Raw genomic sequence first — 15967 nt, forward strand, 5'->3', positions numbered from 1 at the left:
CATGGATAAGTGTGAACTCTGCCTAAAGGTGGCCACACACCATACAATTAAAAGATCAAATTTTTCACCAATTCGATAATTTCGATCAGTTGTCCCCAAAAATCGGGAGCTTTTCTTTGTTTTCGATCCAGAGCTTTTTTTTTTTGTATCCGATCGAATTTCCCATTTTTTTTTTCGACTTTTGGAGATTGGACAAGTTGGAAATTTCAGACCAACTTTATCAAGAATTGTATGGTGTGTGATGGATTGTCAATTTTTTTCTGAGCTTTTGATTCTTTTATTCTATTCATGATTAGGGAAAAATGTGTGTGGTACATGGGTCAGATTTTTGAATTGTTACAATCAGTTAGAAAAATTGATTGCTATTTTTGAATTGAACAGATATTTAAAAAAATGTATGGTGTGTGGCCACCTTAAAGCGAGATTGTCACCATAAAAATCAAATTTCAACAGCAACTGGTCTGAGTGTATTAAGTGATAAAGATGCTAATCCTGCATTCAAAACTTTCAAAACGTTTTCTGCTGTTATGCTTTGGAGTTATCACATACTTAAGGAGCACTGGCCCTTTAGTAGTCAGTGCCAAACAGTTGCATGCTGGGAGTTCTTTTTATCTATAATATATTCCTCCTCTTCCATGTGTTTCCCTGCCTTGCTGCTTATCTGGAACACGATCCCCTGCTCACTTGTTTTTACAAGCAAAGCTGAGGTGACTCAGCAATTGGAGGAGGAAATAAAAATAAGTAAAGGGCAGAAATGACATCAGGATTTAGCCTAAACTGTGGGCAAAAGACATGATTCCCACCAGGAACAGAATTCTCTTCATTTACTATATAACATTGACTGAAATTAAAATGTAGACAGTACAATACTTGTGTTATCTAAGTAGATCAAGTATTTATCTACTTATATATGTGTTTTTTTTTCCCTGGCATAATATGGCTATTCCTACTGCTTTAAGTGTCTCTGATATAACTGTGTTTTTAATAGTGGCAGGGGCAATGTAGGGAGCTGACATCTGTCCCCAATTGGTACTTACCTGTGGCTTCCTCCAGCCCCATAAGCACCACTGAATCCCTCGCTGTCCTCTCGAGTGCCTCCGTTCTCCGGCTATCGGTCCTTGCAATCTTGCTTAGTCACGTCAGCCGGGCTCTTCTGCGCATGTGCGGAGCAGGGTCTTCTGCGCATGCGCAGGAGAGCCCGACTGACATGGCTGAGCCAGTTATTGGGACTTATAGCTGGAGAACGGAGGCACTCGGGAGGATTGCAAGGGACTCAGCGGTGCTTATGGGGCTGGAGGAAGCCCTGGGTAGTTACCAAATCTTTATTTATTGATATCTCTGGTACACGATAAAGCCCAACTGCAGAAATAAATATATTCCAGTGTTGGTTGGTGTAGAAAGGGGTTAAACCCGCTTTTGGATTTTTAATGCTGACTGTCTCCTCACTGGAGAGATCTTTCATCATGTTCTGTCCACAGGGCCCTGATGCCTTTAATATAAGCCACGTTGTTCCCAGATGAACGGCAGAAATAACATTTTGACAATTGCTCTTACTCTTTGCCACACAACAAAAATATTTGTATATCTGTCTCGATAGCTTTACCCACCTCTTGCCAAAACAAGAAGTCAGCAAAAACATGCTAAAAAAAAAAAAAAAAGGCCCTGAAATAGTTAAGACAGTTTTGCTTTCGCCCTGAAGCCTTATTACATAACTGACAAGAACTGTGCATGACTGAGCTCTAGTAGGAGTTGTTGTTTTATCTAGGATGAGCAGAAGAAAAGGCAGAGCAAACAGTGGAGAAGCAATTCTGTCGATAAAACTTATTGAAAGAAACATAATGCTATGATTTCCTTACTGTACACCTGTATGCATACTGGATCTGGCACATCCATGTAATAGGTGTACATGTAATTAAGGTGCCCAGAATTTGGGTGCAGGGTGAAGTCGAAAAAACGTCTCACACTGCTTTTGCAAAAGCCCCGGCAGCTTTAATTACTATTCCCTCTCCAGGCCACCGTGGACTGTGAGGTAAGATGTAATTCAGCTGCCTGCCAGCTTCTGCCGGCAACCAAATTATGCTGTTTGTAATTTGGGTTCCTTCTTTTGAAGTTGACAGGCAGGCAGTCAACATTTATTGGAACCGTAATGATTCCTGGACATGTTCAAATGTCACCATTTTATCTTTTTCCCTCCGATAAATAAAGGACATGAGAGAGAGTTTTGAATTGTGATAGTCCATGTTCTCAGTCAGATATTGATTTTTCTTTACAGGTGCAAACGCGCTCCTACCTGATGACATCGCTTTCTCAGTGGATGAAGCATGTCTCTGAAGATAAGCTACAAACATTTGCAGATGTGTTCATGATTGCACATTTTGAGGCCCAGGACAAGCTCCGTGACGTAGAGATATCCAGAAATGTTCTGCTGGGTCTGAGCCAGGCTATGAAGCTTCCCAACCCCCCACAACAGTGCTGGAGCTTCCTGTGCAAAACCACAGAGAAGATCTTCCAGCTGTTGCCAGATGAGATCCAGGTACATACAGCTCTAATTGCTGCGTGTCTCTGTTCCACTGATTCTATTCAGTCTGTATTCAGCTTCGTAATACTGTACATGCCTAACCCATGGGCAGAGGCTACTGGAAAGAGGAGATTATGATTTTATAATTTCCCCAGATATGGAGATCATTTCCTGGGTGATATGATGTCCATGTGGCACCTTCTCGCTCATATTTATAAGCAGTATTTTAGCACAAAAATCTGACATTTCAAACATTTATATTACATTTATGGTATACAGCAAGGACTCTGCTGTTGTACTTTACAGAGGGTATTGAACCATTCACAGGTATTCAGAATTCACAAAAATTACACAGAGAAAAGTGACTTCTGAGATAGAATAAGGGAAAGGTAAAATATTCAGATTTTGCTTTCTCCAAGTGCAACAGAAAGTACAGGAAGAGTGATGGTATATAGAGGAGAATTCTGCCGTACGGCATTATTTGTCCACTTAAAGGGCCCTGGCCTGAACTGCTAAATTGTGGACTTAAGCCCATGGTGGGCTAGATTACCTTATTCTCAATGTGATTGCGCTGCGCGTTGTCATTAGCATTCCCCACGTTCCATTGCCCGGGTCCTCCAAACACCGCAGCCACGTGAAAGTTACTTTTAACAGTGCCAAGCAATTCTGAACTGTGCAGGCGATTAGGGCTCATTTTTACGGGGCGTGCAAGTTGTGTGGCCGCACAGGGTGCCAGGCGGAGCGGCAGGTGGGTGGGCTCAGCGGCAGGGGGAGCAGGCAGAGCGAAGTTGGTTATAACTTGGTAACTGGAGGTATGTACCTGTAAAGTGCTTTGTAGGTGATCTTGAATTGTTTGATATCTTTTACTGCATATTTGCACACTTTAATAGGCTCTATCACACAGCAAGATCCCTGAATTAAACTCTGTATGTCTTTTGCAACAATTACCACTTTCTAGTCAGTTATTTGCATGAGAACTGGTCAGTGTGCATACCATAAGTCACAGAATAACAAATTCTGTCTGCCAACCTACGTACCGTATATACTCGCATACAAGCCGAATTTTTGACCCCCAAAAAGGGGGTCAAAAGTTGGGGGGTCGGCTTGTATGCGAGTCTTCCCTGGTGGGTGAGTGGTGGGTGGTCCGCGCCCCGCTCCCCCCCCCCCCCTCCCCGCTCCCCCCGCGGCCGCCGCTGCTATTACCTGCTTAGGCAGCGGCCGCTTCCTAATCCGCGTTCCGCTTCTGAAACTTTCAGGTAGGGGTCACACTTTTCTTTCAGTTTCTACACTTTGCAGAAAACTGAAAGACAAGTGTGACCCCTGCCTTACAGCAGCTAATGTAATTTATAGAGAAAACTGACAAATTGCGCAAGATGTCAGTTTTTTTTCTGCATACGAAATCTGCATTAAAGTGTGACCTTGCTTATTGATTAACATGAGTTCTCAGTTGAAGTCAGTTTTTCTGTGCAGAAAACGCGTACGAAAGCCGGTAAGTGTGACCCCTGCCTCATAGTGTATCACAGCAGTGCGCCCGGCGCTGCTGCTGTGACGATGCAGGGGGCAGGAAAGAGCGGTTCCCTTGGTAACGGCGATACAGATCGCCGCTATAGGGAGCCGCGCTCTTTCCTGCACTCTGCATCGTCACAGCAGCAGCGCCGGGCGCGCTGCTGTGATACACTCTGAGAAAGTTCAGAAGAGGAACGCGGATTAGGAAGCGGCCGCTGCCTAAGCAGGTAATAGCAGCGGGGGGGAGCACTACCTACCTATGCTGGGCACTATACTGGCTAAACTGGGCACTATACTGGCTAAACTGGGCACTATACTGGCTAAACTGGGCACTATACTGGCTAAACTGGGCACTATACTGGCTAAACTGGGGCACTATACTGGCTAAACTGGGCACTATACTGGCTAAACTGGGCACTATACTGGCTAAACTGGGCACTATACTAGCTAAACTGGGCACTATACTGGCTAAACTGGGCACTATACTGGCTAAACTGGGCACTTTACTAGCCATACTGGGGCACTATACTGGCTAAACTGGGCACTATACTGGCTAAACTGGGCACTATACTGGCTAAACTGGGCACTATACTAGCTAAACTGGGCACTATACTGGCTAAACTGGGCACTTTACTAGCCATACTGGGGCACTATACTAGCTAAACTGAGGCACTACCTACCCATACTGGGTGCTATACTGGGCACTAAACTGGCTATACTGGGCACTATACTGGCTATACTGGGCACTTTACTAGCTATACTGGACACTACCTACCTATACTGGGCACTATACTAGCTATACTGGGACACACTGGGGGGCTGCACCAATCCAGCATTTCCTACCCCCGGCTTATATGGGGGTCAATCATTTTTCCCTGTTTTTTCAGGGAAAAGTTGGGGGGTCGGCTTATATGCGGGTCGGCTTATATGCGAGTATATACGGTAATTTGGTTTGAAATACATCTAAACAGCCATATTAACCTATGGTTTTTTTTGTTTTGTTTTTTTTTGTGTTTTTTTTACCATATTTTGAATCCTGATTAGAAGACAAATCTGGATCTGTATATCGACATTGCTAAATGCATCTCTGAAATGCCCGATAGTGAAACTGAACGGATAAGCTGCATTTCTCAGGTAACTGGATAACTTCGTATCATAGAGGAGTAGTAGTAGTATCATCAGTATTTTTCACAAAATATTCCCGTTAGCAGGTCTCACTGGGAGGGAGGGGGGAGCATGATAAGAACAGAGTAACCGGCCACTTAAAGAGAACCTGTAACAATAAAAGTTCCCCTGGGGGGGTACTCACCTCAGGAGGGGGGAGCCTCAGGGACCCAATGAGGCTTCCCCCATCCCTGTAGCTGCAGGCAGTCCAGCGCTGGCTCCCCCAAAGTGTCCGGCAATCCTCCCTCGACAAGCCTGACAAGCGCTTTATTTACCTTTCCTGGCTCCAGCAGGGGCGCTATTGCAGCTCTCCGCATGGAGATAGGCGAAAATAGTCAATCTCTGTCGGGTCCGCTCTACTGCGCAGGAGACTATCTCCAAGCAGAGAGCCGATACTGTGCCTGGTAAATATTTACATCCCCGCTGTTCGGGAGCTTTAATGCCACTGCCGTGTGACCAAGAAGGACGGGGGAAGCCTCAATAGGATCCTGAGGCTTCCCCAACCCGAGGTGAGTACCCCCCAGGGGAGGTTTTTTTTGTTATGAGTTTTCTTTAAGCCCCATGTACATGTATGAGATGCATTGCCCCAGTGAGTAACATTACAAGGTAATGCTATGTGGAGAGGGGGGAAGGGGAGTGGTGGTGGTGGGGGGGGGGGGGTCACGCAGGTGAGTTGGGAGAACAATGCCCTCAGCTGCAGCAATCTGCCAGCGCTAATGGCGGTTGGGGCTGCTGTACACACAACGGATAGTTATTGGCCGGCTCGGATGAGTTTCATCTAGTGTGTGTACACAGCTTTAACCACCATGCTGCTCTGAAATATTTTATTTTATTTCTGTAACTGGCAAAGAAATATTGTATATTTTTGAATATATTGTTATATTTATAACCTTTTTACCATTTGTGCACTCTCCATTTTCACATTCAGGAGCACATTGGAAAATCCACATTTGTTCGATTACATTTAATTTCCCAAGGACGACTTCCATTGTCCTGCTTGGGCGATGTGATTAATGTAGCTGCAGAATGCAGAGATAAGCAGGCCATTATCTGGATATTACTGCAGACTTTCTATCAAGCACGCATCATAAGCCACCAGAACACAGGTAGGTGCAGATATCATGTAGATCTCAGACTAGCCGTTTAGCTGATTTACAAGAGCAGATTTATATTAAAGAGGCACTGTAATAACATACTGTATAGTAGAATGTAGTAAACTAGTCAAGATGCCCACTTTTACATTAATTACCTTGGTTTCAGCATCAGGAAAACATATTATATCTACTGTATATATTGCTGTATATTTGTATGTAGTCCCACCCTCCCAGTAATGAACAGCCTAGGCTACTTAGGTCTGTGGAATTCTCCTCACGGAGGAGAAACCAGGGCCCATATGCAATTCACTTTCCAATGTTTATACAGTGCTTTCCAGCATTTTTCAACTAGAAAAGTACCAAAAAGAAAATGAAACAGTACTATCCACCTTATTTGGAGTATTTTCTTGCATTCTGGTGGCTTAAAAGGCATTTTATTGATAAGTTTAAATGTATCACCTAAGAGAAAACTCAGGAGAAAAAGTGAATTGCAGATGGGCCAAAGTATTATTACTTCTACTGGCTTTAGAACAAAGAATAAACAAACATTCCACAGAGATGCATGTACCAGCAGTAAAGATGTCACCACCTGTGATAAATGTCAGAGTGTAAGGCCTCTTTTACACTATACGCTGAAAAACTGATATTTTCATTTTCCATAGCAGTGCATTGTAAAAAAAAGCTTTTAGTTAAAAAAGAGTACAGTGTGAACTGAGTCCTAGGAAACCATGGACATTACTTTGAAAATCAGTTGTCCTTTCCGTTGTATATGGGAGCAACTGACAAGTGTAAAAGGACCCTGTATCAAGGTGAGGAAAATGTTTATAATAGGCAAACAATGACTAAATGTTTCTGGCACATCACATTTACTGCCATATCCACAAGGTGTTCACAAACACATCTGCAATCCGTGTAGCAGTCTGATGACACTTGTGAATGGTGAGATCGCTGCTGCATCTAGAGTATCTTTTGGTGTCACATTGTCCGATAACAAGCCTCAGTCATTCCTCCACAATGACATTTTGCATTTTGTCTGTATAAACCTTTAAGGAGACCTGAAGTAAGAAGAATACAGAGGCATTCACTCACTTATAAATAATGCCAGTTACCTGGCTGTCATGCTGAGGTTTTGGCTTTAGTTGTGTTTGAGTCATACATTTGCAACAAGTATGCAGGCAGTGGAGTCAGCCCAGAGTCAGATTCTCTGATCTGCTTGCTCATAGGCAGAGCATCAGCACAGAAGTCTGGCATTATTAGAGACACATGTAACAATCACCCCTGCAGCCCCTGCCACCACAGGGGGGCCTGGAGGCTTTGGGGGCCCCTCCTCCTCCCTTTCCCCAACCACAAATGCAGCCAATTAGCAAGAAAAGAAACATCCCATTTGCTCACAAAAACCGTCCATGTTACCTCTTCCTGTCATGCAGAGTAGTCAGTAGAGGTGGTCTCTAATTTTTTTTTCTACTTCCAGAAGCTGCTTCACAGCAAAGCACTCTCTGTCGCCATTTACCAGGTTCTGATCACGTGATCCTCAGGAGGTTCGGGGATCAAGGAGGCCCCATGCTATCATTTTTGCAGGGGGGCCCTGTTAAGTCTAGTTATGCCCCTGATTAGAGAATAAAGATGGGTACATACAATTGCATACACTTTTAGCATAACACAAACCTCACTGGTTTATTCTTTGTTTATCTGTACAGAATTATACAACATGTGTTTTGTTTTTTATTGTTAGGCGTTCTCAAAAGAATGGAATGGCTTATTGACCTTATCAGTCACATACGAAACACTGCCCATCAGACCACCCCTGTACATAATGTTCTGCTCAGCGAGGTACAGCAATAGCTTTGGATGTGGGAACTTGCTGACATAGTGCTGTTTGTTACTGTACTTTATTGTATCCATTTTATTTCCTACTCAGGTGGTGGATTTTTTGCTGCAAGTTTTCTCAGCGGCTGTAGTGGCTTGGGCTGATCACTCGGTTCCCCTTCTGCTTGGAGTACGTGGTAGCTGGCTGCCTTGTAACCATGATTCCTCACTCACACCTGGCTATCTAGGCAAGCATTCCCTGGACACTGTGTCAGTACAGGAGTGTGTAAGTGCCCTGCCAGCCAGTCTGCAGCTTTTGTTGGCTAAGGAGCCCTGGAAGGAACATACACAAAAGGTACATAACTAAAAATCAATCCATAAGTAGCTGTCACTGGATATAGTATGGCATATGTAGCATAATTCATTATAATTAGAAAAACTACTAACATTTACTGCTTGATGGTTGCATACGTTAGAAGTTTCATGTGAATTTGCAACATTTGGTACAGATAGTCCCTGTCACTTTTCCATTAACACACAGAAAGCAGGAATATTTTAGGATAATACCATATAATTATTGCTGGCAATGATTTTAGTAATATCTAGCAATGGGATGTTTTCCACAATCATTGTCCTTTAACCCCGTATTGTTCACTTGGGAGAAAAGCTGCAGGTGCCATGCATGTCATTCTTAAGGCAATTTGATAGTTGAGTCTTCATACTTTATTGTTCTGATTGTGGCATGATCAGAATTATTGTAGTGGACGCTGACAATGTGTTGGCAGTGCACAGTAGAAGTAGACTGGTTCCAACTGTCAATTAGTCCATTAGCTTTTTGTGAAAGCTTCACATACCCTGTACAACATTTTTCACAGACAAGATGTTAGATTCAATCATTTGAATCCACGAAATCTAGGACACATCCTATTGTATCTCCAGTCAGAATGTCTGTTCTCCACCTAATCAACACTGGCACAGTAGGAGTGGAATGCAAGTGACGGCTGCACAGCTTTGTACTGCAGCTGTGGTGTTCTGATCAATATTGGGTACAAGGTGGTAGTCCGAGGAGATAATGGTCATTTACTTGATGTACTACGAATCTGTAATGGCCGGTTCACGCTTGCTGTGAAGACAATCACATTTTGTCCGCTTCACAGACCACAGGAATGGACATGTCAATGTATCCTGTGTTAGGTATAGGAGCCATCCACACTTGGCATTTTGAACAGATCTATTCAGTGAATCGGAACGCACAAACTCTACCGTATGTTCCTGTTTCTACACACCTGTGTTCTACCTTGTCTTCAGTCATCTTGGTCCACCGCCTCTTGGCTCAACTGCACAGGACATACATTGGTATACAAATCAGAGCCCCAGTAGTGGGATCAAGCTCCCATTGGATTTCAACAGACCAATGGGTATCCTCATGGCTGGTTCTAGAATAATTGCTGCCTGAGGCAAACGTGAGGGGTACTGGTATGGGAGCCGCTCTCCTTTCGGCCGGGGTGGAAGGGGGGCGGGATGACGCATGGCGCTCCTAGTTATTCTTTTGCAATCTATCTAGTGGGAGCCTGATGCTTCTCCTGTGCAGTGGACCCAAATGGTTATGGCGGCAGACTGGGTGCACAATACTGATTAATGTAAATGAGTCAACAGACACTGCGACGGGGCACAGGATATTCACTCAGATACGCTGTAAACGCATTGTGTATTTGGCTTGGTTTGGACTTAACCTATGTACGGTCACGTTTACATCTGAAGGTAACATTTTTAAGCACTAGGACCAGAGGTTTATACCCCCCCTAGTGACCAAGCCAGTTTTACAATTCGGCACTTCACAAATATAACGGTTTATTGCTCAGTCATACAACTTAGCACCCAAATTAACTTTACCTCCTTTTCTGCTCACAAATAGAGCTTTGTTTTGGTGGTATTTGATTGCTGCTGTGATTTTTTTTTTTTTTTTTTTTTTTTGAGCAACATTTTTACATTTTTTTTTTTTATCCCTCCCCCTTGCCCCACCTAAATTAGCCCTACACTACGTTACATACACTACACTATTCATACATAGGCATATGCCTATGGTAGGGATTAGTTTGTAAGCCCCTCCGAGGGACAGTTAAGAGTCAAACCTATACTCTGTACAGTGCTGCGTAAGATGGCAGCGCTATATAAACATTAAAATTCAATTTGCAGGAAAAACCAGCCTGCCAGCACTGATCAACTGCTGGCAGGCTGATCGCTGGGGCTCTCTGTTTACAGCGTCAAATCACACTCCTTGCAAAATGACACCATATGGCTGCACGGAGGAACAACATAGCCACTCTGCTACCGACAATCTGCATTAGGCAGTCGACAAGTAGTTAAATATTTTGCTAGCTAAATTTTCATTAACATTTATACATAGAGGTGGTCAATAAGGTGGAAATCGGATTTGCGTGTAAACTTAATGCAAATTTTCTTTATTTCTTAAGTTTATCGACTGGCTGATGACTCTACTTGAAAGTCCAGAAGAAGCCTTATCAGAATCATCAAGAACAGTTTTAAAAGGTTTTAGTATCTCTTTGTTGTTGTTATGCAGTCAGTGCTCTACTTACAAATAGGTTCCGTTCCTAGAGGCCATGTGTAAGTCCAGCATGCATTGTACATATTGATACATGCGGAAATGTGGACCGGACATGCAGTATAAACAAATGTTTTTGTTTTTTCAGTGTGCTTCAACACCCCTCCCCGTAGCTACAAACACAGCAAAACACCATTATTTCCAAATAGTATATTTTCACCATACATTGTACTAGAACATGATTGTGATAGCCAGGACAAATGGGCAAATAAAATGTATGGGTTTTATCTCTAGTAGCATTGTTAATTTTAAAACTATAGGGAATGGAATTGGAGAAATGGTTCTGGGATGTTTCCATAGGTTTATTATGTGATCTCAAAATAAGTAGATGTATATCAATTTCCAAACTATGTTGGTATCCTGTACTATGAATAGTGCAACAGAAATACTGCAATATGAGCTTTGAGGTTTTTTATGGAATAAGACAGTAATTTTTATTGAAATCAATCAAACAATCTTATCCTCTGACAAACAATAAAATCCCCTAACAACCCTTCCCGATTAACAAGTAAACATTAGGGCCCACAATTATACTGTGCTCTGTGTTGTTACCATGTATGCAGGTATTTAGCCATGATTAAAGGGAAGGTTCAGGGAGGGTGGGTAAAAAATAAAAATCAATTTCCACTTACCTGGGGCTTCCTCCAGCCTGTGGCAGGCAGGAGGTGCCCTCGCCGCCGCTCCGCAGGCTCCCGGTGGCCGACCCGACCTGGCCAGGCCGGCTGCCAGGTCGGGCTCTTCTGCGCTCCAAGGCCCGGAACTTCTGCGTCCCACGCCGGCGCTCTGACGTCATCGGACGTCCTCCGGGCTCTACTGCGCAGGTCTGAGAGGACTACGCTAGCATCATCAACCTACGCCCCCCCCCCATACCCTTTCAAATTTTGCTGGTTGACCCCAAACTTGCTACGTTGGTTTATATAGAGGAATATTTTGATTAAGGTTTTAAAACTCCACAGAGATAAAATGTGTCCGTTTCTGTTTGAAATGCAGACATTTCCTAGCATGAAAGAAGGAAAACCTAAAAAAAGCGTATCTTGCATACTCTGACAGCTTAGTGTGGTCAGCTCGTGTAAAGTATGAACGGAGGTAGTCGTATGCAAAGTGACACTGGAGTGCTTGCAGATATTTCTTTGTCACAAGCTCACTGGTCAGTCATTGTTCTCATACTGGAAGCTCACTGGTCAGTATTTGTTCTCATACTGGAAGCTCACTGGTCAGTGTTTCCATACTGGGAGCTCACTGGTCAGAGTGTTCTCATGCTGGAAGCTCACTGGTCAGAATGTTCTCATTCTGGGAGCTCACTGATCAGTCATTGTTCTCATACTGGAAGCTCGCTGGTCAGAGTGTTTTCATACTGGGAGCTTGCTGGTCAGAGTGTTTTCATACTGGGAGCTTGCTGGTCAGAGTGTTTTCATACTCGGAGCTTGCTGGTCAGAGTGTTTTCATACTGGGAGCTCACTGGTCAGAGTGTTCTCATACTGGAAGCACAATGGTCAGAGTGTTCTCAAACTGGAAGCTCACTGGTCATAATGTTCTCATACTGGAGGCTCACTGGTCAGAGTGTTCTCATACTGGGATCTCACTAGTCAGTGTTTTCATACTGGGAGCTCACTGGGCAGAGTGTTCTCATACTGGGAGCTCACAGGTCAGTCAATGTGTTTTCATACTGGGTGCTTACTGGTCAGTAAGGGCTTGTTCACACTACAAAAGCTTTTCTAAGCGTTTTGTAATTTTAAAAACTCTTGCTAATGTTATCCTATGTGTGTGTTCTCACTTAAAGGGGAACTGAAGAGAGAGGTATATGGAGGCTATCATGTTTATTTTCTTTTAATCAATACCAGTTACCTGGCGGCCCTGCTGGTCTATTTCTCTGCAGTAGTATCTGATTAAAACCAGAAACAAGCATGCAGCTAGTCTTGTCAGATCAGACTTATAAGTCTGAACCACTGAAACACCTGATCTGCTGAATGCTTGTTCAGGGGCTATGGTTAATAGTATTAGAGGCAGAGGATCAGCAGGGCTGCCAGGCAACTGGTATTGTCTAAAAGGAAATAAACATGACAGCCTCCATATACCTCTCTCTTCAGTTCCCCTTTAAGCAATGTGATTTTGTAAAAATCCCCCATAGCATTGCATTAACAAGAGCTTTTCAAATCACTAGCGCTTAAAAAGCTCTTGTAGTGTGAATCAGCCCTAAGTGTTCTCATACTGGGAGGTCACTGGTCAGTCAGAGTGTTCTTATATTGGGAGCTTACCGGTCAGAGTGTTATCATACTGGGAGCTCACTGGTTAGTGTTCTCATACTGGGAGCTCACTGGTCAGTCAGTGTTCTCATATTGGGAGCTCACTGGTCATTCAGTGTTCTCATATTGGGAGCTCACTGGTAAGTAAGGGTTCTCATACTGGGAGCTCACTGGTCAGTCAGTGTTCTCATACTGGGAGCTCACGGTCAGTCAGAGTGCTCTTATACTGGGAGATGCTCTGACTGGCTTCTGGCAGTAACTGTGCTATTCAGGCTGCTAATTGCAGTGTCCTCTCCGAGGTGAATATGTGCGCAGGAATGTGTAAGCTATGGGACTTGCGTAAACATCTTCTTTGGCACAAGGTCTTTACGGAATTGAAGTGCTTTTCTCTAATTACATAGATCCAGATTCTGATATTCTAATTGATTTGTAAAGTGCTGTGTAATCTGTTATCCCTTTATAAATAAAGATTAATAATAATACATGTCATGCCAGATAAATATTGTTCTAGGTCAGCTTACATTATTAACAAACTGATTTCATCTTTTTTCTTATTTTCAGCTGCACTCTATAATTTGAGGGCGCTTCCAGAGTTTAAAAGGAAAGCAGTCTGGACCAGAGCTTTTGGTTGGTAAAGATTTTCCTCCAAAGAAACGGACAGCCAGCCAGTGTTCTAGAGAGTCATACCGTATGATAAATGTTTCTGTAATGCAAATTTGCTAATTCAGCCAAACCACAACAGTGCAGATCAGGGGATTTAGTACCCTTGGGGAAATCAAAAAAATACTAAAATAGCATTACGCTGACCAAAGCTGTAGCCTTGCAAAATCCCTGTTCATTTCTCAGCTTGTATTATTTATTTCCACAGTGCCTCTGTTACATTATCTGAAATACTAGCCAATTAAAGCATATCCAAGCTATTTGTGTCATTTCATTTGTAGTAATTGAAATAGTTATACTTGTATTTGTCATGGTTATTAGCACCAAGATCACATTTAGCTACTTACACATTCTGTATTTATCTTGCCCAAAATAATTGTTTGTTATGGTTATGGGTGAAAATGTAGTGCAAGTACAGATGTTTATTATTTAATGTAGGCCCATGATGAGGGGTGTGGAGGTTGGTTCCTAAACACAGGAAATAGATGGACTGTAACAAAGGTACATGCTGGCACTAAAAGGTATTATTGATTGATAAACGCTGAAAAACCTGATTCACAGATTCACATTACTGTATTTGAGGTTGCTCAGCAATCCCTGGCATGTCAATGGCAGAGATCTACTTTATATGCATTATTTGACTTTTGCTTCTTTTATATTTTTTCCTACACACTGTATTTTTATTAGGAACTACCATGCATAGCATTCCGTTTAGAGTTAAGTCAAATTAAAACAGAAGCCATATAGCAGGCTGGGGTTGTCTGCTACATCCCTGCAGTTTTCACCACAGCACCACAGTCCTTGCACAATAGGGGGTGGGGGTACATGCCTGGCAGACACCACTGCACTATGGGAACCAGGAGGGAGAAGTGGTAGGAATTGGCAGGGCTGAACTCCTTTTTGTTGTTGTGCTGTTTGTTTTGTTTTCATCTGATCTGAGTAGGACTTCAACTTCCAGAACAATAAAAAGACTATGCACAGTAGAATATAATTTTAAATGTAGTTTACAGGTTACAAATGATAATGTAAAACGATTTGAGAAGAAAATCATGGAATGGCTAATTTACTCAAAGTGAAATTTTACTTTTACCAAACATTTGCAATAATCATGTATCAGTGCTGTCCATTTTTTTTACGTTTTAAAACACTTTCCACTGTATTTGTAGCAATTTATTCTTTTCCAAAACTGGCCAAAGCAGAAATGATTCTTATTTTCTAGTCTGAAATACATTACAGAGTGCTCAGATATTATCACCGAGGAGGCTGGGGCTGAAAAGTATGTTGAGCACTAACCTGAAGTGTGCACAGGATGGCTCCTGCTTGCTAGTGATACTCAGATATTCGTCTCTGCTTGCAGAAATAATTAACTGCATGTACCAGTAGAAATTATTTGTTTTGTATGCCTGCACTGAACTGGATGAGTGACAGTGGCTTATGACACTCCCGATCAGACAAGCTGTGTTAGGATCACTGCAGAATGGCTGCATGTTTATATGCACAAAACCAAGCAAGCTGAAATAAAATTGGCCATTAGTCCTAGAAACATATACTTGTGTCATAGCATGAACCGAATCTGACTTATTTCTCAACAAAAGTATCATGATTTCTTATCCTATGTTTCTTTTGATATATTACATTTGTGTGCCTTTACATTGTATGATGGTGCATTCAGCATCATAAGGAGGGCAGTGCCTTCAGGTTCAGCATTCCGTGTATTATTGTGAAGCACAGAAGCAATGCTACATACACTTAGTGATTGCTTGTAGTCTATTGCTTTTAGAAAGCCTGTGTCTGGCGAGCGGATCCTGCATCGGCACCTACTAGTTTACAGTGTACATCATTGGTGAACTGGTTGAAGAAACACTGTGGACAAAAACATGTTTTATCTGGAAAATACAGTTTTATTGCAAAAGTGAAATACGTTTTTCTCGAATGAAAATAGCAAAACATTTTTAAAAAAACCTATTTCTTTTGTTTATTTCAACATATTCATCCAGTTGAAAAATATATATCAGTATATAATAAAGGATACGTGCAGTTATAAGTTGCCTATCCTATTTACCGTATCCCTTTTTCCAGTTCCTCCAGCAACCAAAAATGCCATTCTCTTCAGTAACCTCCATGCAGACTAGAGGTAATCCTTTGCCTACTTCCAGCAGTGAGAGGGAGTGCTGTACATCTGCTGTGTGTTCCTTTTCCTCCAGCCTCAATATATGTTTTATGTTCAGGCTAAAGGCTTCTCATGCATAACCATAGAGGGGTATCATGTGTACCCAAAACTTGTATTACTGAGGAAACAGGAATAGCTTTAAGCCTGTCCAAGTTAAAACTGGTGCAGTGTGGTGTCCACTGC

The 15967-nt window shown here is 42.6% G+C and overlaps 1 protein-coding gene across 3 annotated transcripts in view; it reads left to right on the plus strand.

Annotated features, from left to right (window-relative positions):
• The window catches only part of FOCAD (focadhesin), a 256927-nt gene extending 243053 nt beyond the window's left edge, over positions 1-13874 (plus strand). For all 3 annotated transcript variants that reach the window (XM_068234405.1, XM_068234403.1, XM_068234404.1), the window contains exons 38-44: positions 2273-2533; positions 5069-5158; positions 6117-6294; positions 8015-8112; positions 8201-8443; positions 10563-10638; positions 13516-13874. In XM_068234405.1, coding sequence (XP_068090506.1) covers positions 2273-2533; positions 5069-5158; positions 6117-6294; positions 8015-8112; positions 8201-8443; positions 10563-10638; positions 13516-13589 — 1020 coding nt within the window. In that variant the 3' untranslated portion in view covers positions 13590-13874. The remainder of the gene's footprint in view (positions 1-2272; positions 2534-5068; positions 5159-6116; positions 6295-8014; positions 8113-8200; positions 8444-10562; positions 10639-13515) is intronic.
• Positions 13875-15967: the final 2093 nt, after the last annotated feature.

The sequence above is a fragment of the Hyperolius riggenbachi genome, chromosome 1 (genome assembly GCF_040937935.1).
Source record: "Hyperolius riggenbachi isolate aHypRig1 chromosome 1, aHypRig1.pri, whole genome shotgun sequence".
Taxonomy (NCBI): Eukaryota; Metazoa; Chordata; class Amphibia; order Anura; family Hyperoliidae; genus Hyperolius; species Hyperolius riggenbachi.